The sequence below is a fragment of the Dichotomopilus funicola genome, assembly GCF_033296635.1.
Source record: "Dichotomopilus funicola strain CBS 141.50 unplaced genomic scaffold C8A04scaffold_8, whole genome shotgun sequence".
NCBI lineage: Eukaryota > Fungi > Ascomycota > Sordariomycetes > Sordariales > Chaetomiaceae > Dichotomopilus > Dichotomopilus funicola.
In genome coordinates this window covers 357,045-378,592 of record NW_026944029.1, presented here as the reverse complement: position 1 = coordinate 378,592, position 21,548 = coordinate 357,045, and the positions used below count along the sequence as shown (strand labels likewise).

General features: G+C 56.7%; 5 protein-coding genes across 5 annotated transcripts in view; 1 reads left to right on the top strand and 4 right to left on the bottom strand.

The window, feature by feature from the left end:
* Window positions 1–317: 317 nt before the first annotated feature.
* On the bottom strand, window positions 318–2,862 carry C8A04DRAFT_34960 (VTC domain-containing protein; the record flags this gene model as incomplete). Its single annotated transcript, XM_062782997.1, has 3 exons — window positions 318–422; window positions 508–1,073; window positions 1,119–2,862. The coding sequence occupies 3 exons, from the start codon at window positions 2,860–2,862 to the stop codon at window positions 318–320; spliced, it is 2,415 nt and encodes an 804-aa protein (XP_062639872.1).
* Window positions 2,863–4,343: 1,481 nt separating this feature from the next.
* C8A04DRAFT_25727 (uncharacterized protein) lies at window positions 4,344–11,107 on the bottom strand (the record flags this gene model as incomplete). The annotated part of the gene is made up of 6 exons (XM_062779666.1): window positions 4,344–4,503; window positions 4,585–9,937; window positions 10,014–10,685; window positions 10,749–10,789; window positions 10,850–10,903; window positions 10,974–11,107. The coding sequence occupies 6 exons, from the start codon at window positions 11,105–11,107 to the stop codon at window positions 4,344–4,346; spliced, it is 6,414 nt and encodes a 2,137-aa protein (XP_062639871.1).
* Window positions 11,108–16,418: 5,311 nt separating this feature from the next.
* C8A04DRAFT_9751 (Apc15p protein-domain-containing protein) lies at window positions 16,419–17,770 on the top strand (the record flags this gene model as incomplete). The annotated part of the gene is made up of 3 exons (XM_062785612.1): window positions 16,419–16,454; window positions 16,516–17,025; window positions 17,177–17,770. 3 exons carry the CDS (start codon window positions 16,419–16,421, stop codon window positions 17,768–17,770), a joined length of 1,140 nt encoding a protein of 379 aa, XP_062639870.1.
* Window positions 17,771–18,200: 430 nt separating this feature from the next.
* C8A04DRAFT_34957 (uncharacterized protein) lies at window positions 18,201–19,345 on the bottom strand (the record flags this gene model as incomplete). The annotated part of the gene is made up of 4 exons (XM_062782996.1): window positions 18,201–18,407; window positions 18,475–18,568; window positions 18,662–18,940; window positions 19,335–19,345. The coding sequence occupies 4 exons, from the start codon at window positions 19,343–19,345 to the stop codon at window positions 18,201–18,203; spliced, it is 591 nt and encodes a 196-aa protein (XP_062639869.1).
* Window positions 19,346–20,371: 1,026 nt separating this feature from the next.
* Window positions 20,372–21,548, bottom strand: part of C8A04DRAFT_34956 (uncharacterized protein) — a gene marked incomplete at both ends in the record, with an annotated part of 1,915 nt that continues 738 nt past the window's right edge. The window contains 3 exons of the mRNA XM_062782995.1: window positions 20,372–20,533; window positions 20,728–20,856; window positions 21,453–21,477. Coding sequence (XP_062639868.1) covers window positions 20,372–20,533; window positions 20,728–20,856; window positions 21,453–21,477 — 316 coding nt within the window. The remainder of the gene's footprint in view (window positions 20,534–20,727; window positions 20,857–21,452; window positions 21,478–21,548) is intronic.

Sequence of the window (21,548 nt, the reverse complement as noted above, 5' to 3'; positions counted from 1 at the left end):
ATTGGTCACCAATAATGAATCAGGATATCGGGTTGAAATACGCCTTGGCAGACAAAGAAACTCATACAATCTACCAATACCATATCCAACCTTGGTACATACACTATACTATGCTGATGCGACAACCTAAGAAACCCCTGAGCAGGAAACGGGAAACCACAAAGCGGAAAACCACAAACCACAAAGCAGAAACGGAGAAAAGAAAAAACCAAGACTCAAACTCCCCTTCCAGTGAATGCCCCTCACCCCTACTACCGCATACAACATGAAGCATACCACAAAGCATACCATAAAAGCGTACAGACGACAACCCTCACTTAAATCCGCAGATCCCCCACCTCACCACCAACTACACTCCCATTCCCAGCCGCCATGCCCACAGAACCTCCGCTGAACAGGTCGTGTCCAAATGCCTTCCGGTACTATTGTCAAAGTTAGCAAGATGGTCACGAACAACCTCTCCGGGCCCTAGAGAGCGAGAATAGAGGACGAGAAAGAGAAACTCACAGCAAACCCAAAATTAACCACCAACGCCATCCCCAACGCAACACTAACCACCAACGGCCCAACCACAAAATCCAAATCCCTCCCACTCCTCTGCACAATTATCGCCCTCCTCCTCATTGCCACCCAATAACTCCACGCCCCGGCAAACACCGCGACCCCCACAAACACAGCGCCCATCGTCTGCGCCAGCGCATTCTCGCTTCCCCCGCCAGCCGAATACAGACTCACTGCCAACCCGCCGAGTAGCACAGAGACGTGCTGCCACTTGAGAAAGGTCCGCTCGTTGGCGAGCCAGACTTTGGGTTCGATTTGGAGGGGGCCGGCGTTTTTGATCCATTCCGTGGGTTCGGTGACGCCTGGGGGGAGGGTAGTGGCAGTGCCGTCTTCGCGGGCCTGTTTAGCGCGGGCGTATTTGGAGAGGGAGAAACCCGGGAAGACGGAGGAGAGGGTGCCGTAGTCGAGGGTGGATTTGGAGCCGTTGTTATTGATGTTGCTGCCGCTGTCCTGAGAGGACCGCGGTTGTTGGCGGGGGGTGGCCGGCTCGCCGGATTCGTCGGCGGCTGCTCCTTGTTGTAGGTTTCCGACGCTGCCGCCCCGGCCGGGGAACGCACCGGAGCGCGGGGTCTGCGTCGTGTCGGCGGCGAGGCGCTCGGCGAGGTAGGACTTGGCGACGGGGGAGCTGCGGGAGGGTTTGTAGGAGCCGAGCTTGGTGCCGAGAAAGCTGCCGACGACCTGCTCGTTCTCGGCGCGTTGGGCGCGACGCGACTCTTCCTCTTCATAGGCCACCTGCGGGTCCTTGCGGATGTCGGTGTCGAGGTCGGAGAGCCAGAAGGGCAGGCGGTTGACGTAGTCCTCGAACAGCGACGCCGTGCCGTGGACGAACTTGGAGAAGCGCGGGCAGGGGTGCACGAGATGCGAGCCGATCAGGTCCTGGATCCAGGCCGGTCGCTTGCCGCGCGCGTCTTCTTTCAGCTTGATCTCGAGCACGGCGTAGGGGAAGCGTGAGACCTCGCTCTGGTTGATGGTGCGGAAAGGGTAGGCGATGTCGCCGTTGTCGATGTCGGCGCGGTGCCACTGGCTGGGGTCGCGGCACGGTCGCGTGTGGTCGAGCGTGTCCTCGCGGATGAAGGCGATGTCTGTGTCGATCGAGATGCGCACGCGGTCGTCGCCGGGTTTCTGGAACGCCGTGCGGCGGTAGTTGGCCCGCACCACCGGCTCGAGCCCGTGGGTACGCACAAACTCCTGGATCGCGTCCGCCGTCGTCCGGAACTCCTCGACCGCCTCGGGGGCCCGGCCCTGGCGCTCCATCTTCTGCACCGTCTTCTCCATCTTGTACTCCCCGTCCAGGTACGGCTTGATGTACTTCTCCTTGATGTCGAACCTGCGTTCCTCGCTGCTGCCGTTATCGTGGATTATTTTTTGTTCTAGCACCACATCCGCCCGCGCGCTGAGCTGCCCGTACCACCGCAGCCGCAGCGACGACGCCTCGGTCTCGCGCTCGACCTTCTTCAGGTATAAGTCGAACTTGGGGCTGTCAAAGTACAGCGACGTCATGGTCGGGTCCTGCTGCCCGTCCGCCTCCTTGGCCGTCTGCTCGCTGTACACCAGCGATGGCAGCCGCCGCAGGATGTACGTCTTGACCTCCAGCAGGTTGTCCGGGTGCACCCAGAACTTGTGCGCCGTGTACTTCTCCCCGTTGTGCGTCTCCGCCTGGCTGTCCGGGTCGACCGGGTACGCATCCGCCGTGCCAGGCTCCTCGAGGTGTTGGCGGATGGCAAAGTACATGAGCGACAGCTTGTTGAGCAGCGGCGAGTACACTTGCTCCGAGTTGAACGGCCGCTTCGACAGGCTGACCATCATCATCGGCCGGATCTTGTAGCGGTTGCCGCGTTTCCGGTCGTGCTTCTTGACAATCTTGAGAAAGCCCGTGTAGTTGAGGTTGCTGTATTTCTGCAGTTCCTTCAATTCGTTCGTGATCGCATCGAGTTCCGCCTCGAGGTCCTTCAATTGTTGCGGGTCCGCCGCAGGCTTCCGTTTGTCCTCCTCCTTACCCTCCTCATTATCTTTCCCATCTTTTCCCTCTTCACCCGCCGTCGGAATCTCCTTCAGCTTCTCAAACGCGCCATCCACCCGACGGCGCAGGTCCGCAAGCTTCTCAGCCTGGAACCCAGCGACCTTGTCGAGCTGCACATTGAAGATCTCGTCGCAGAACCGATTCTCATCGTCCCCCGTCCACGGCTCGTCCTCGTCGTCGGGCTTGTCCTCGCGCAGGATAGTCTTCAGCTTCCCATAGTCGATGTATTTGTCCTTCCATGGCGGGTACACCGATGTGTGGAGCGTCTTGCCGAAGCGCATGTTGGGTGAGGGCAGCGGCGGCGCTGCGAGGGATCGGTCTAGGATTCAATTGTAATGATGTGTTGGACAGGAATAATTAGGGAGAGTAGAAGGGAGAAAATACCCAAATTAATAGGAACCCAAAAAAACCCCAACTGATGGCGTGCAGCAATTGTACATCCAACGGGTAAGGTTTTTTCGCGGCCGAAGAAACAGGTCTGCTTCGACACACCGAACCTTGGAAGGCTGCTGTGGAAACCATGATGGCAGAGGTCTGGCCACGCCGGCCAACGGTGCCCCACCCGCTAACGGCACAGGCCATCGGGTAAGTATTTTCTTCAACAGCGTCGAGCGAGATACGGGTAGGTATCAACATGTTTGCAATAAACGGCAGAGCCCAATCTTTACTCTCTTAATGTATACACCATCCTCCAGCTACACACACAATATCATCCTCCAAAACTGACGTCTGTAACACATCCATGACACCGTCTAGGCTGAGACAACTTCTCCAAAAGTACAAACAAACTTCCATGCACAGTTCGCACCCTGCACCCTGCCATGTGAACTCCAGGCCGGGCCGCCCCAAGGCCCGTGCCATGCAGCCAGCTGCCATTGTCCAATCAACGCAGCACGTGCCACCGAAGGTTCCCAGATCGGGGAAGACTCCATGTGGAGTTTTTCTTTTGAGTCCAGCTAAGATGGGAAGGCATCAAATCAGTCAACTCGTGACAAACATGGTAATTCACTGTTTCAAGATTTTTGATCAACGTATTCATCTGTAAACGGTCCAATTCCAATTCCATATCATAGACTAGGTATTTTCGGACGAACCTCTAACATATTAGTAAAATGTTAGAAGATCCTAATTATGTTGAGCCATCATCAATGGAAGATATAGCAATACTTCGTAAGAGAACACAATCTCAGCCTTGCATCAACAACCCACGTTGAGACCTGCTTGCCTTGTTGCATACATGTGGTTAAGACTCAACAACTCAACCCCACAGCAGTATCCAAGACTAACCACCAATTCCATGCACCAACTAGCTAAAGGACGACAGGCGATGAAGATGATAAATCCATAACAAGTGAATAACCATTTTGCCTGCATCGAAATTGCTGTGGTATTAAAATCATGCAGGCCAAACTGACCAAACACAACACAACAGCAGTAAATCACAACTGAGAGTAACTCACAACGGACCAAAACACATCACAACAGAAACAGACAGTAAATCACAATAAAACAACTAAACACACGGAAAGCGGGGAAAAAAATGACAAAAATACACAACTATGCTTGACAACCCTTCCCATGCACGCGCCCATGCTTTTTTAAAGAAAAGGAAACGAATAACCCGCCTGCCTGTCCGCCTGCCTGTCCGCCTGCCCGCTATCATCCATGCCATGCACGCCATGCATCATCATCATCATCATCCATTTAACCCCACCTATCCCTCTCCCCCTATGCCCCCCCCCGTCAAGGTAAAGTCAGCCCCCTAAGCAGCAACAGCCTCAACAGGCGCCGCCGCCAGCTTAGTAGCCACAAACACCTCCTCAGCCGTGCGCTTGACAATACCGCCTGTCACCGGCAAGTTGGTGCAGTTCTCGAGGTACAGATCGACCTCGCGTGCAGCCTGGCGACCTTCGTTGATGCCCCTGTCATGGTATGTTAGCATATCATTCTTGTTTTCCTTTCGTTGTTTTGGTCTTGCTAGTTAGACCGAGGGGGGGACATACCAAACAATCAACGACTGACCCCTACGGCAATCACCCGCCGCAAAGATCCCCTCCACATTCGTAGCATACTTCCCAGGAGCCGTTTTAACATTCTTCCGCGGGTCCTTCTCAATATCCTCGCCCAAGACACGAGCCTCGGGACCCAAGAACCCCATAGACAGCAGCACCAGATCAGCAGGGAAAAACTGCTGCGATCCCTCAATCTTATTCATATCCCACCCGCCCGTGGCCGACCGCGTCCAGTCAACGCGCACGGTATTGATCCCCTTGACCTTCCCGCTGCCGTCGTCGACAAACTCCTCCGACATGATGCAGAACTCACGCGGGTCCTTGCCCATGTGCTGACGCACCTCAGTGTGACCGTAATCGACGCGGTAGATGCGTGGCCACTGGGGCCAGGGGTTGTCGCTGGCGCGCTCCGGGGGCGGCTGGGGCAGAAGCTCGAAGTTGATGACCGACTTGGCGCCGTGGCGTACGGATGTTCCGATGCAGTCGTTGCCGGTGTCGCCGCCGCCGATGACGACGACGTTCTTGCCGCGGGCGGAGATGTAGGAGCCGTCTTCGAGCTCGGAGTCGAGGAGGGATTTGGTGTTCTTGTGCAGGAACTCCATGGCGAAGTGGATGCCTTCGAGGTTGCGGCCCTTGATGGGCAGGTCGCGGGCGACGGTGGCGCCGGTCGCGATGATGACGGCGTCGTTCTGGGCCTTGAGGTCTAGCAGCTGGACGTTGCCGGCTTCGCCGACGGCCACGCCCGTCTTGAACTGCACGCCTTCGGCGGCCATGAAGTCGGTGCGGCGCTTGACGATGCGCTTGTCGAGCTTCATGTTGGGGATGCCGTACATGAGCAGGCCGCCGAGACGGTCAGCGCGCTCGTACACGGTCACGGTGTGGCCGGCCTTGTTGAGCTGGTCCGCGGCGGCTAGACCGGCAGGGCCGGAGCCGATGATGGCGATGTTCTTGCCGGTGCGCACCTTGGGCGGGTTCGGCACCATCCAACCCATCTCAAAGCCGCGGTCGATGATGGCGCACTCGATGGACTTGATGCCGACGGGGTCCTCGTTGATGCCCAGCACACAGGCGCCCTCGCAAGGGGCCGGGCACACACGGCCGGTGAACTCAGGGAAGTTGTTGGTCATTAGCAGGCGGTCGAGGGCGTCGCGCCACTGGCCGGCGAACACCAGTTCGTTCCACTTGGGGATGATGTTGGAGATGGGGCAGCCCGTGTCGGACTGGCAGAAGGGCACGCCGCAGTCCATGCAGCGCGCCGACTGGTATTTGAGCTCGTCCTGGTCCAGACGCTGCGACAGCTCGGCCCAGTCCTTGGTGCGCGACTTGGCGCTGCGGTACTTCTCCGACCGCCGGTGGTACTTCATGAACCCGCGAGTCTTGTCCAGCACCAGCGCCTTCTTCTTATCCGCCGAGTCGTCCCGCACGCTCTCCTCGATGTCCTGGAGCTTGTCGCCCTTGTGCTTCTCCTTCTCCTTCTTGACCTCATCTTTCTTGGCCTCCTCCTTACCGCCCTCGGCAATAACGGGGAGGTTGTACTCGGCCCGCTTGGCCTCAGCCGCCTTGGCCGCCTCCTCAGCAAGCACGCGCTTGTAGTCAACAGGCAGGACCTTGACAAACCGGCGCAGAGCGCGGTTAAAGTCAATCAGGATACGGGCAGCCAGCTCGGAGCCGGTGTAGTGGTGGTGGTCTTCAATAAGGCCGCGCACATAGGCCACCTCCTCGGGCTCCTCGATGGGGCCGGCCTCGACCATCTCGGTGTTGAGCTTGGACAGGAAATCCTTCTCAATGTCCAGGACATAGGCAATACCGCCCGACATACCCGCCGCAAAGTTACGGCCGGTGCTGCCGAGAATGAGGACGCGCCCGCCGGTCATGTACTCGCACCCGTGGTCACCGACACCCTCGACGACGGCCGTGGCACCCGAGTTGCGCACGGCAAAACGCTCGGCCGCCACACCGCGGAAGAAACACGAGCCGGACGTGGCTCCGTACAAGCACACATTGCCGATCAGGATGTTCTCCTCGGCCTTGAACACGGCCGACCGGGGTGGGTAGATGATCAGGCGACCACCGGACAGGCCCTTGCCGACGTAGTCGTTGGCATCGCCCTCGAGCTCGAGCGTGACACCGGGGGCCAGGAAGGCACCAAACGACTGACCAGCCGAGCCCTTAATGTTAACGTGGACAGTGTCCATCGGCAAGCCATCCTGGCCGTACCGCTTCGAAATTTGGTACGAGAGCGACGTGCCCATGGCCCGGTCGGTGTTGACGATGTCACATTCGATGCGCGACGGCAGGCCCTTGTCGAGGGTCAGCTCGGCCTCCGAGATCAGCTTGTTGTCCAGGCGGACGTAGAGACGGTGGTCCTGCTTGCGGACATTGAAGGTAGCGACTCCCGGGCGCAACTTATGGGCGGGCGTCAGGATCAGCGACAGGTCGATGTTGGCCGTCTTCTTGCTGCGGATATCGTCGCGGATCTTGAGCACCTCAGCGTGGCCGATCATCTCGTTGACAGTGCGGAAACCCAGACGGGCCATGATGGCGCGCAGCTCGTTGGCGACGTAGTAGAAGAAGTTGATGACGTGCTCGGGCGTGCCCGTGAACTTCTTGCGCAGCTCGGGGTCTTGTGTGGCGATGCCGACGGGGCAGGTGTTAAGATGGCAGCGCCGCATCATGATGCAGCCCAGGGCGATCAAGGGGGCCGTCGCAAAGCCCCATTCTTCGGCGCCCAGCAGACAGGCGATGGCCACATCACGGCCGGTCCTCAGCTGACCGTCCGTCTGAACCACCACACGGCCACGCAGGTCGTTGAGCACCAGCGTCTGGTGCGTCTCGGCTAGGCCCAGCTCCCACGGGAGACCCGCGTACTTGATGCCCGTCCAGCGCGACGCACCGGTACCGCCGTCGTGGCCCGAAATGAGGATGTGGTCGGCCTTCGCCTTGGCCACACCGGAAGCCACGATGCCCACTCCCGTCTCGGACACCAGCTTGACCGACACGCGCGAGCGCGGGCTCGAGCACTTGAGGTCGTAGATGAGCTGCTTCAGATCCTCGATCGAGTAGATGTCGTGATGCGGCGGCGGGGAGATCAGACCGACGCCGGGGGTCGAGTGACGGGTCCGCGCAATCGACTTGGACACCTTGTGGCCCGGAAGCTCACCACCCTCGCCGGGCTTTGCGCCCTGCGCCATCTTGATCTGCAGCTCGTCCGAGTCGGCTAGGTACGCCGACGTCACGCCAAAGCGACCCGAGGCGACCTGCTTGATGGCCGAGCGCATTGTGTCGCCATTGGCCATGCGCTGCGAACGCTCGGCGTCCTCACCACCTTCACCCGTGTTCGACTTGCCGCCCAGCCTGTTCATAGCAATGGCGAGCGTCGAGTGCGACTCCATCGAGATGGACCCGTACGACATGGCACCCGTGCAGAAACGGCGCACAATCTCGGTCCACGGCTCGACCTGGTCGATCGGGATGGCCTCACAGTCCTCGAACTTGAAGTCGAGCATGCCACGCAGCGTACACGACTTGATCTGCTCGTACTCAGACTTGGAGTACGCCTCGTACGACTTGTCATTCTTGTTGCGGACCGCATCCTGGACGTTGGCAATCGACACGGGGTCGTTGACGTGTGCCTCGCCACCGTCACGCCAGTGGTACTCGCCCGACTCGGGGAGCCCGGCAACAGACACAGTGCCGCGCGAGGGGAACCCGCGCTCGTGAAGCCGGAACGCATCCTCCGCAATCAGCTCAAAGGTCACACCCCTAATGCGCGAGGCTGTACCGCGGAAGCAGCGGTCGACCACACTGTCGTCCACACCGAGCGCCTCGAAAATCTGCGCGCCCTTGTAGCTGGCAAGCGTCGAGATGCCCATCTTGCTCATGACCTTGAGAATACCGCCGTCGCAAGAGTGCTTGTAGTTGTGGATCAGCTCCTCGTCCGTCAGCTTCCGCTTGATCAGCTTCTCGCGGTTGAGCTTCAAAATGCATTCCATGGCCAGGTAGGGGTTGATGGCGTCCACGCCGTAGCCGAGCAGGACACACATGTGGTGCACTTCGCGGGCCTCGGCCGTCTCGACCACCAGCGCCGCCATGGAGCGCCACTTGTTCGCAACAAGATGGTGGTGCACCATGCCCGACGCAAGCAGAGCTGACACAGCGACACGGTCCTTGGAGGTGTTGCGGTCGGAGAGGACAATGACGCGGTCGCGGGCCTCGATGGCCGCAGTGGCCTCGTCGCAGATGTAGTCGAGGTGCTTGATGTAGCCCTCGATCCCGTTCGCCTTGGGGAAGGTGATGTCGATGGTCTTGACCGTCCAGTCGGGGTGGTGGGTTGACATGTTCTTCACCGCGTTGAACTCCTCGATGGACAGGATGGGGCTAGGCAGAAGTAGCCGGCTGCACTGGGTCGCGTCCATCTCGAGGAGGTTGCCCTGCGGGCCGACGTAGCACTCCAGCGACATGACGATCGACTCACGGATGGGGTCGATGGGCGGGTTGGTGACCTGCGCGAACAGTTGCCGGAAGTACTCGTACAGCAGCTTAGGGGCTTCCGACAAGCAGGCCAGGGGCGCATCGTTACCCATCGAACCAAGCGCCTCCTTCTCGTCCGAGGCCATGGGGGCAAGCAGCAGGCTCACTTGCTCAAAGGTGTAGCCAAAGGCGTGCAGCAGCGGGTCTTCCTGTAGCTTCGACTCGGTGGGCTTAGCAGCCAGAACAACGGACTTGTCCTCCGCGACCTTGCTCAGGACAGTGGGCATGGTGAGCAGGTTCTCATCCAGCCAGGCTCTGAAGTCATGGCGGCTCGAGACAGCAGCCTTCAGCTCCTTGTCGTCAATGATGCGCCCAGCCTTGGTGTCGACGAGCAGCATCTTGCCGGGCTGCAAACGGCCCTTCTGCACGATCCTCTCGGGGTCGACGGGGATGGTCCCGACTTCAGAAGCGCAGATGATGCGGTCGTCGTCCATGATGTAGAAACGGCAAGGGCGGAGACCGTTACGGTCCAAGTTGGCACCGCAGAAACGGCCATCGGCAAAGGTAAAGAGTGCAGGGCCGTCCCACGGCTCCATCTGGCACGCAGCCCACTCGTAGAATGCCGCCTTCTTAGGATCCATCGCCGCGTTGCCTTGCCAAGCCTCGGGGACCATCAGCATCACAGCCTCGGGTAGCGAGAGCACGCCGTTGATGGTTAGGAGCTCCAACACGTTGTCAAAAGCGGCCGAGTCGGAACCGCCGTCTTCCACCACAGGGTAGAGCAGCTCGAGCTCATCGCCGAATACATCGGACTGCATCACGCCCTCACGGGCGCGCATCCAGTTCTTGTTTCCGCGAAGCGTGTTGATTTCACCTAGAAAAAGGGGGGGCGCAGTTAGCATTTCCGGTGTTTTATCCCGAGAGTGTTCTACACTGGCTCTACTACTAACCGTTGTGAGCGGCCCATCGCAGAGGCTGGGCACGATCCCAGGACGGGAAGGTATTGGTGGAGAAGCGGGAGTGCACGAGGGCAAAGTGAGCCTCATAATCGGCATTCACCAAATCGTGGTAGTATTGGTACACCTGAACCGGCGCCAGCTGTCCCTTGTAGACCATGTTCTTGTTCGACAGGGAGCAGATGTAGAACCAGTTCTGAAGCCCCACCGTCTGGGTGGCCCGCTTCCGGAGAACGAAGAGCTGCCTCTCAAACAGCTTCTCGTCAAACTTCTCGAGGTCCGCCGCCTCGGGAGCGTTGGTCGCGCCATAGGCAGAGCGCAGCACGACAAAGGGCTGGAGGATGGTGGGTTCGCGCGAAGCAGCAGCAGGGCCAAGGAGCGTAGAGTCGACGGGGGGCTCTCGCCACCCCAGAACCCTCAAGCCTAGTGATTCGGCAATATCTTCCAACTGCCGCTTGGACTCCTCCAGCGTCTCCGCGTCGGGCTTGAAGAACAGGTTCCCCACGGCATATTGGCCGAGAGGAGGCAGCTTAATTCCCTGGTCCCGCTCAAAGTTCTTGATGAAAAACTTGTGGGGGATCGAGGTCATCACACCCGCACCATCACCGTCTCGCGCGTCTGACCCCACGGCACCACGGTGGGTCATGTTGCATAGAAGGTTCCGCGCTGTCCATGGGGTTAGAGTTCGGCCATCTGTCTTGATTTGAGAATTATTTTGTCAAAACATACCATCGCTAACGATCTTGTGGCTTGGCTTGCCCTTGATATGGCTACAAAATCGTTAGCATAATACCACTCAGACCGGTAGACTTGAGCTTAATATCACTTACCAAGCAAAGCCGACACCGCAAGCATCTTTCTCAAGGGACGGGTCGTACAACCCCCTAAATCGGAGTGAGTAAAAATTCCATCGATGAACGGGCAGCTCGGGAGCTCGGCGAGACTGAAACATACTGCTTCACGGGCAGAGCCCCCGCCCAGGAGGAGTTGTTCTCCGACTGGTATTCATAAGGATGGTATTGCTCGGATTCAGCATCCAGGTGTAGTTGTCGGTCATCAAAGTCGTCGGTGATCTTGACAGCACCCATGCTAGGCAGGCTTCTCAGTGTTTACCCGCCGTGGGAAATGTTGCCAATGCGCTCAGTTGAACGTGGCTTTTGCGGGCCGGCGAACGGATGAGATGCCGAAGTGACTTTCGGAATGAGGCAATCTAAGTGTTGAGAGTGGTTAGTGGAATGTTTAAGGACAATAGCAAGCACTTGATGAATCCAAAGAGGCGAAGTAATTTTCCAGGTCGGTTGGCGCCCAAGATGATGACGTGGAGTCCAAGGTCCAGGAATGGAATGGAGACTAAGCGCTATCCTGAGGTGTGGTCGTGGGGGACTACGTTATAAGAACTAGTCGGACGACGGAAAACGACTCGCATGGACGCAAACTCAGGATGAGACATCCATTGTTATCTGGGAGCCGCCCCGGCATGAGCTTGACATGAGCGAGGACTCCTCTATGCCCGACCCCAAATCGATAGGCCGAATGGCTCAATCTCGAAGCCCGGAAGCCCGAAACCACTCTTAGCGGAAGAGCAAAATGCAATGGCAGCCCGATCAAGCAGCGTTGATTGTTCACCCAACCGCTGCAGCTGCCCCCCAAACCCACACAGGAGAGCAAGTTGCACATTGCTGTCTGGCTCGCGTGCCACTTTGCTTCCCGTGTGGTCGCATCGGCAAGCCGGCCGCATGCTGCTTGAATGGGTATTCTGATTCTAGCCCTGCGGGTCGCGAAACGGCAGTGATGCAATGGAAAGGCGATGCAGCCAACCAATTCCGAATGTGTCAGCTGGGAAACCCCCCCTTTCGACGCGGGATGACGAAAGGCGTGCCTGCTCCGGGCCTTATCGTGCGTCTGCACCCCCGCTGATTAGGGTCTGATGCAACGCCCCCAAAGTACCAGCAGGACCAATCCCCAATGGAGATGGGACGTGGCGAGGTGTCATTGTCAAAAACGAACGAACTGACCGCTTCCGATCAGACTGGCTGGATGCATCACCGGCCGGCGGGTTGTCGGAAGATGTCGATAAAGAGGGGTCCGGAGGACCGGTCGAGTCGGAGAGGTGAAAGGAAGTAAGGGGGGTGTGGCCGTTACCCCCACCAAAATTGGAGAGAGTATTTTCGGCAGGGAACAGCATACGCCAGTTGCGGTAGACAATGTTCTGGCCCGGAGCAAAATGAACCAAAATGAACTGATGGCGCTTGAGCACCCGAGCGAGCTTGCGGCAAGTTCCAGTGCAATTGGTAGTGTGCGAGATGTGGTTGTGGTCCGGGAAGAAGGAGCAGGCTAAAATTTTCTGCTCCTTCTTTCCATTGCGGTTGTCAAGACGGCAAGCCGTCGTACATTGGTGATATGTTGAGCTTTGTCCTTGGTATCTCGATGGCCGAGAGATCGAGGTAGTGGAAGGTCGATCCAATGGGAATTTGACGTCGTGAAACAGGCCATGGTCGAACGGCTATGGTCGCAATATACGGTCCACAGGCAACAAGTGCTGGTAATGGGTGATGGTGGAGGGGGTACATGTTCGACAATTACTTACCGATAAATTTGGCTGCGATACTCCCCTCGAGAAGTCGCTTGTGGGCCGATTGCTCCTCTAGAGGTGAATATGAGCAAGATTTCGTTGCCGGAATGGGGGTGCAAAGGCAAGTTGTTGAGGAAAGAAAGAGAGGAAGAAGAAGAGAAGAGGAAAACTCTCGCGGAGAAGGAGTGGCGACCTACTTCTTATGAACGACAGGGTTGGCCCAAGAACACACGCGAATGCAGGAGGGGATCCGCCGCCGGGATGGAGGGATCAATGGGTGGGTTCGGCGAGAATTGGGTTGGGCCAACCAAGTGGCTAAGATGAACAACGGAGTGTGAGGTGAAGCTGGGAAAAAGAGGGCAACAACTGCCCGCCTTGCTCTGTGGGTTGGTGAAGAAGTGACATGTGCTGGAGTGAGCGAACTTGGAACCTGGAAGGGCAATGGTGGGGGACTTGGTGGGGAACCCGGCCGTCTCCGGTGGGTGGGTTTCTCTCATGCGTGTATTCATTCAAAGCCATGGTGAATTCCCGCAGTCCCCCGCACAAGGTTGGTGTTTGTTGCGGGCATCTTTCCATTATGGGACGGGGAAACATATTCAGGTCGAAAGTGTTTCATGATGGGCAAATTGCATGGTGCAGTGGGTGTAGTTCAGTTTATTCCTAGGATAAGATGTTGGCCATGCACTCTAGGTTTGCTATTGTATGTATGGAGCGTATCCGTAACCCATAGTACCGATGTACTCTCTCCTCTGTATGACCCCAAACAACAACACAGGCAGGGCTTCAACCATAGCCAGGAGAAAAGAGAAGCCTCCCATGTCTGGAGATTCAGGTAGTGTAGTCAAAGCAGACACGCCACTGCTGATCTCTCTTTTTCGGAAGAACGGAGTCGCAAAATTCAACCATACATAATGGTAAGGACTCACTGGGAACAAGTGGGTGAAGTTGAGGACTGCATGAATACACCCCACATTTGGCCGTAACCTCTCTCAATCCAAAAGAAGCTTAGTACCAGATCCAAGCATCGGCTGCATGCGACAGCACGTTTGAATCCCTGCTGCATTCCCGGGATCACAAAGTTGAACCTCAACCTCCGTGACGTCGCCGCCCAATGAAATTGAGCCTTTTGCTAAGGCAGGCGTGCCGATGTCGCCGGGCGCCAGCTCGGGAGGGGTGTGGAGAAAGCTGTCTCGACCCCGTCTCCCGGGATTCGGGTCGGTCGGTCGTTTTTGCCCTTCGCTTGTGAAGAGAAGTCCGGCGGGTGATAATTTCCAACGGGTAGAGGAGCCCGAGCACGAAAATGTGGTTTTCTCGTCGGGTATATCTTCGACGGACGCTGCGGCCAAAATGCCGAGGCCCTCATCGGGGATCTCCACGGCGCATCTCTTGTCGCATTTTCTTCGCTTCCTTTTTCTCCCGAACTCATCGCCTTGGCGAAACGGGATTGCCTTGGCTTCAACGCCTCCCCGAATTTTGCAGTTTCGAAAGCGGATGAAAAGGGAAAGGCGACACGCGGTGGCGCGGGGGAGTTGATGACGGCTGCTGCAATAACCACTCGAAAGGGAAAGCAACCCACAACGTTACCTGTGTCACTCTGGCGCCTGTTGGCCCGAGGGCTAGTTGGAGAGGAGCGCCGAGTCGCCAGCCAGTCGCCCATTAGCAAAGCCTTGTGAAAGGGTGCTGTCAAATGGATTATTCAAGGTGCAAATCAAGTCTGGCCAATCAGAGGATCGATGTTCCAGCCTCACACTCCTTATCTGGCCGCGGGGGGCAAAAGCCTATCAGCATCCAGCCTATGGAAGCATGAGATTATGACAGGGGCGAGAGTGGGACGACTTCGATCGCAGCAAAAGCGACGGCACGCACAGAACGGGCTGCGAAGCCAAGAACTCGGCCAGAAACCGAGGAAGAAACTCCAAGTGGGGTTAAGATCCCGTTTCTCTCATCCCACACTCCCCCCTCCCACGCCCCTCCATTTTCCGAAAGAGGAGTTGCCCGAGGTCGTGGGACATGCAGGTTCAAACCCTTTGGAACGGTTGACTGCGGCGCCAGAAGGCAAGATTCGAGAAGGCAAGTAATTGTGTTTCTCATGCAGAGGGGGATTGGTTCTTTACGAGACCCGCAAATACCGCCTTCACCCTCACATCACGCCTCAGTATGCTCCTCGAATCAGCCCCTCGGACGAAACGACCGAACGGACGGACAGATCTCCCACCACAACCTCGTGCGAACTTCGTGGGGGAGCTTCAAGGAGGGAGGGGGTGTCTGCACGAATAGTACCTCCAATGTCCCGTGTCTTGGCCCCTTCAACGTCCGCATCTGCCTGCAACCCTCGGCGAACTCCACCTTCAAAAATCGTCCGACACTGGCTTGACTGGGCAGCAACAGCCAGAAGTGATTCCTCTCGCAAACCTCCTGGATCCAGTCCCGGACCATCAAATGGGGGCGAATTGTCCCGACCGGTATCGGCGTCCCCCTTCCGAAGTCTTGAGCGGCTCCCAAGACAATTCCGCGTCAGCTTTATTACTCGAACTGACGATCACAGCCTGTGGTAAAAGATCATCAACGGCCTGCTGTCCTACCAATGTTGACAACACAGAAACGAGGCCTGCTCAACCCCTGGGGAGGCTTGCAGTGGCTTCACTGTTGGGGTGCGGGGAACGCCGCGTGGGTTGTTGTAAAGTGTCATAGCAGTAAGCTTATTAGTAACAAAGCTCGTCTCGCACCACAACTTGGGGCTGGTGACCGCAACCGAACCGGCGTCATACTGGTGTTGGGAGGTCCAAGGAGGAGAACCCGGGACCTTTTCTCCCGAAAAGTCCCGACTTATGGATCCCTTAGCGTGGGTGGGCACGAAAACTGAAGAGCAACACCCACACAACACCTTGTCGTATTGTCTCGAAGCAACAGTTTCCGAAAGAAATGCAGGGGGGATGGGCAAGGCTTGAAAAAAGCGACGTGGCAAAGGAGAAAGAGTAATAATTACAAGGGAGAGGAGAAGAACCAACATCAATTACCTCACAGAAACTCAAATTGTCGGGTGTTTTCGCGAACTGTTCACCCCTGCCATCTGCGGAACGTGACAAACATCCAACAGATGGGAATTGTGAATGGCATGTTGAGTTGAGAAGGATTCGACACCTCTAGTGTAAGCAGTTAACTGGACAAGAAGGCAAATGTTGGACACATAGTTTGGTTAGTTAGTCCAAACTCACTCGGCGGTCTCGCAACGAAATATTTGGACACTCCGTAAACTCAGGCTCAGGATGAAGGTATACCGGGGTTCGTTGAATATTATCGCGCGGCCATGTGGTTATTGCGGGCTTTCTCGGACAAGAACAAAATATATACTTCCGATTTGACATTGACATTTGACATTTGACGAGACAAGCGTTGGAGCAAGTCCACGGAGTTTTTCTTTTCCTTTTTTTTTTGTCAAACAACGGACCCTGCTCGCTAAAAGCTTGGCACGCCGGGATGCTAATGCACGGACCGTATCGAAGAAACCCAGTGCGGGGAATGACTTGGGGCCAATTCGAAAACAGAGAGCGTTGTTTCTGCCGAGACATGCATGTGTTTCAGGGTTCGAGCTTTGGGCCAGACGCGACTTGCACACACCGCGTCAAAGGTTCCCAAAGACGTCATCGTACACTTTTTGCTGTATTGCGCGCAACCACAACCACAACCACAACCAATCCTAGGACGAGCTCAATCCTAAGACGAGCGCTTCGTTCGCAAGGGAAGCCCAAGCCGACCGCGGGCAGTGGGGAGCACAATTCTTCGAAGCAACAAACGTTACCCCACCTCGAGTCGAGTTGTAGTACACCATGTTTTCCATGCTTCCGGACCTCACTCCGCGGGATGTACGAATCCCCACCACCACCACCCTGATAGATTTCCGCTAACCCCAGTCAAAACTAACAGTCCCATTCCCTCTGGTACACCTCCCGCCGCAACCCCCTCCCCCCCTTCTACACCGCCCTCGACTCCTCCCACACCCTCTCCGACGGCACCACCCACCACCCAACCACCACCGGCGGCCCCAACAACCCCGCCGGCACAACCCCCAACAACCCAACCCAAAACACCCCCGCACCATCAACCCAACAAACCACCACCGCCGGCGGCGCCGGAGGAAATGGAGCCCGCCAAAACAACGCCCACTCCGCGAGCACCATAATCGAGCGCTCCGCCCTCGGCCGTCTCCAAGCCGACGAGGCCCTCCTCGCACGACGGCGCACAGCCGTGTGTAATCTCGGAAGCACGTGGTTGAAGCCGATTGGGGTGGCCAAGACGTTGTTTCAGATGCGTGAGGAGCGGCGCGAGGCAGAGGAGGTGGCGGAGGCGTTGAGACGGGAGATGTTGGTGCAGGAGTTGGCGGATGCGGAGGCGGAGGCTGCTGCGGCTGCTGTGGGTGGGGAGGAGGGTGAAGGGGTAGAGGGGGGTGGGGAGGATGAGGATATGATGATGATGGGGGGGGGGGGGGGGGGGGGGGGGTGCGGGGGAGAGGGATTTGGATGCGGATATTCCGGATGAGGATGCTGGGATGGGGTTTGGGTATGATGGGATTAGTGATGATGATGAGGAGGAGGAAGAGGAGGAAGAAGATGAGGAGGATGAGGAGGATGACGAAGAAGAGGAAGAGGAAGAAGAGGAGGACCTAAGCGAGGATGAAGTAGAGCGACGACAAGAGATTGCGCGGATCCAAGCACGAGAAGAGCGCATGCGCGAAATCAGAGAGCAAAACGACGCCCAGCTCCGCCGATCCGACGACGTGTTCGACTTCGACGAGGAACCGAGCGAAGAGGAACGCAGCCAGATGCTGGACGAAGAGGACCTCATCCGCGGTGGAAATGTAAACGTGGCAATGGGCTCGCAGGTCCAGCCCCCAGCGGGCGGGATGAGCGGTCTCGACATGGACATGGAGGCGGACCTGGACGGCGAGATCCCGGAGGCGGATGCCGGCGGCTATGAGCACACGGACTCCGAGGCCGAGCTCGACAGTGAAGGGGATTTGCACGATCTCAGCTACGCGCGCAGCGCTCGTGTCATACAGGGGAGGAGAAGCAGCCCGCGACGGCGGAGTGCAGCGCCGAGATCGAGCCTGGATATTAGCGGGCTATTGGATGGGAGTAGTATGATAGGGAGCAGTCCACAGATGCGACGGGGTCATTACTAGAAGCGAGGGGTAGGGAGATTTTTTTGGTGAAGCTTAGTTCACTCGACAGCATGATTGATACCCGCATAGTTAAGGCGTTTTGGGGACGGTTGTAAAGGTTATTGTATTCTAATTCACCACACCCGGAATGACAGGATGTATGAGAGATAAAAGATTCATGTACAGCATTAAAATATCCGTATCAAGTCAAAAGGCAACCTCCAATCATGGCCATCATGTATGGCGAGGTGCGGTGGTACAGCATCGTCATCATGCTAGCCCGTCGTTATTCCAAGCAAACCAAGCCAAGTCAGACACGCCTCCATGATCCAACTCCCAAGCGCCGTCACCCGAGTTCATTCGGAAGGGACCATCTCCTCTGCGGGTAATTGAGGTCCGATTTAGTTCTTCGCGGCCCTCAGTCTCGTCCTTTCGTCCTCTCGTCGTCCCCTTAAAACAGCCAGACGTAAACAAACAGGAAGATGACAGCCGCAAAGAAGGCAAGCCACACCCTCCAACCCACACCAGTGCGCTCAGCCATGACGAGCATCCTGTTCATGGTCCGGCCCACCCGCAACCGTGTCTGGTCGAAGCCCTCGTTCATCTTCTCGGCTAGCGCGGACGAGTCGCGGATCTCATCGCCAATCGCCACGGTCATCTACAGTGTACTTGTCAGCAGGTGTACTCCAACAATAACCTTAAGAGAGGGTAAGGAGGGAACTGACGTCTTTCAACAACCTGACCTTGCCCAAGATCCCGTCCACCTGTTGGTCATTTTGGCTCTCAAGCTCGTTGAGCACCGCGTCACTGTACTGCCCCCTAAAAACCACACATGTCAGCAGCCGTCTTCTCTACCCACCCATCCAAAACTTCCCAACGCCCCTTCAACCCAGAAAAAAGGACAAAACATACTTCCGATTCGGCGTCGCCGGCCTAAACCCAGCACTCCCAACCCCAACTCCCAAATGACTGCTCCCGCTTGACCCTACGCCGCCCCCATTTGGTTGATACCCGCCATACCCATATCCGCTCCCGCTGCCATTGCCCCCGTATGGTGATTGTTGTTGTTGGTGTTGTTGTTGTTGGTGGAGTTGCCGGCTCGGACTGGCGCTGACGTTGCGGCTTGCGCCGCCGGTGTAGCCTTTGAAGAGATCGCTGCGCGAGTCGCGCTGGTGGAGGGAAGAGGGGAATCTGTGGGGAAGAGGGGTTGTTAGTTAGGTGTTTCGTGTTGTTGTTGTTGTTGTTGTTGTCGTTCTTGGACTAGGGCTGTATGCGAGAGTGGGAGATGCGCTGCTGGGGAGTGGAAGCGGGAGTGGGTGTTGCGACATGTGGGCGAGTGGCGATGATTCGTGGCACATTTGGATGATATGGTTGTTGCTTCGTTGGGCTGCGGGCACTTCGGGTACAGTATTGTGTTGATGTCGGTTTTGAAGTCCTCGCGCTGTGGTGTGCATATAGCTCCGGAGCCGGTTTCGCATCATGCAGCAGTCGTGGTGTCGTGCATTCCCATCTCCCGCATTGCGCTTCGATCGCATGACGATCTGAAGGAGGCCCAACAAGCCAAGAACCACCAAGACAAACTCACCTTGAAGCCATGTTGAATATGGTTTAGAAAAAATAAACTGGCACCCAGCCTATGGCTTTTCCATGGCGCGCATGCAAAAGAAAAAGAGAGATGAAAGAGCAAAGCAGCGACAAGGGTCTTGAGCCTTTGGCGGAGTCTGGTTCTTTTTGAGTTGATGATGATGTGGACTCCTGGTCACAGGTCACAGGGAACAGCGGCCCAGTTTCCAGGTTCAGGCTGCACACAGCAGCGGATTGCCGACTGCGCCCGGCTGGCCAGACTGTTCGCTCCAGGTGTCAAGAAAATTTACGGCCTGCAGATTGGTCAATTGCTCATCAGCCCGTCAGGGGCAACGCAACGCTGTGCTCGTTCTGTGGGTGGCCGATCGCGAATCTGCGCCCAAGAAAAAAAAATTGATGTTACCAATCTAGGAGATGGGCCCCTGACTTCATCTCCTGGATTGGGTGGGTATGGGGCGAACCACGGACTCCCCGTCAGTTATGGGCGGGAGGGAGGACACCAAAACACCACAGGGAGTCCGGAGAGGAACAGACGGCCGAGAGAGCCCAACGCTGCCTTGCAGATGCATTACAGGGACGGAGCACGCAGCAGATAATCACACAGAGAGTACAGGCCGATGTCTAGTTTTTCAAATGTAAATGATTTGGTCACCAAGGCAACTACCAGATCGTTAATAGGTACCCTTGAATGCAACCAGATCCGTTACGGGCGAGTTCCCAAAACGGGCCGTCTCGTAAGCCGCCAAAACATTCCGACTTTGAGCATCCTCCAAAACCAGCCGAGTCCCACGAGAACCCCACATGGAGAGGAAGACGCCAAAAACCATTCATCATATTCATGTTATTCATGTCCCATTCATCGTGATTTTAAGCCGTAGTAGCGGTCTCCACGTAGCCGACCTTCTCAACCTTGCTGGTAGTAGTCTCGGCCTTCTCCACCTTGCTCGCAGCCTCCTCCGCTTTAGCAGCCTCCTTGCCGCCGTCCTCGACCTTGTCGGCGGAGCGGGCAACTTCCTCAACATCCTTGGTCGAAGACTCCTAGTCCTCGTCCATGTTGTTGTTGTTGTTCTCGTTACCGTCAACAAAGTCCTCATCGTCATCCTCGTCGTCATCGTCGGCCGCCGGGTTCTCCTGGGCGGCCTTGGCGAAGTCAATCACCTTGCCGCGGGTGCGGCGACCGATGACATTGTCGATGTCGATCTCTTCCATGTTGTCGTCGTCAGCTGTAGGCGGGAGAGTTAGTCAGTCGTGACGCGCTAAATTGTCGTTTTGTTTGAAGTGGAGTGTTCTGCGCATACCAGCCTCGGGCTCCTCCTGTTATTGGGTGTTAGCGATATTTGTTCTTGTTCTTCTTAAGTGCCTGCATGGGATGCAGCTATGTGTGCGAAACTTACATCGCCCTCCTCATCCTCATCGTCGTCGTCATCATCGTCGACCATCGAGGCGTCCTCGGCGTGCTGGTCAGCCGGAGCAGCCTTGCCCTTGCCCTTGGAGTCGGTCGCGGGGGCAGCACCCGTCTCGGGCTGGGTAATGTCCATGGCGTCAGAGTTGTGGTCGGACATATTTGCGGTGGTGCGTGGTTATAGGTTTGTTGTTGAGTTGTTTTGGCGGTGAAAAGGAAATCGTGAATCGCAACGCACGGGGTCGGTGTGTTTGTTTGTCGAGGGAGGGGGGAAGGGAAGCAGGCGAAGAAGTAGGACGCCAGGAAGGTGCTCGATTCTGAAATTCTGACCCACCTCCCCACCAAGCATCGCTGAGCTGTAATGTGGGGTCAGTCAAACGGGCCGTTACCATTGGCAACCAGCTGACATGGGTCTAGCCCAGCTTGTCTGGTTCCAGGAGAAACTTGACGATGAAGGGAATGGAGCTGTTAGGCATCGCGAAAATGAGGAAGGAACCGAGAAAAAGAGAAGCTCTCCAGCTCTTCCAGGGAAAACAAAGGAGAACTAGGGGCATAGAGTAGGCAGGAGCGTCAAGGGCAGGTCAGGAAACGCTTTCAAAAGTATTCTTCACGCTAGATTTTATACAATTTAAAACATTATACTCAGCGAACAGCCCAATTCCCCTTCTAATTATTACTCTATTTCTGCTCACTTGCCCCAGAAATGGACAAAATCACACCGATAGCCAACACCCACCAGTACCTACACAAACCACATGTTAGCAAACCAACCCCGTAAAATACCCCCTAACACCCCCCCCACCCCCCCCCCCC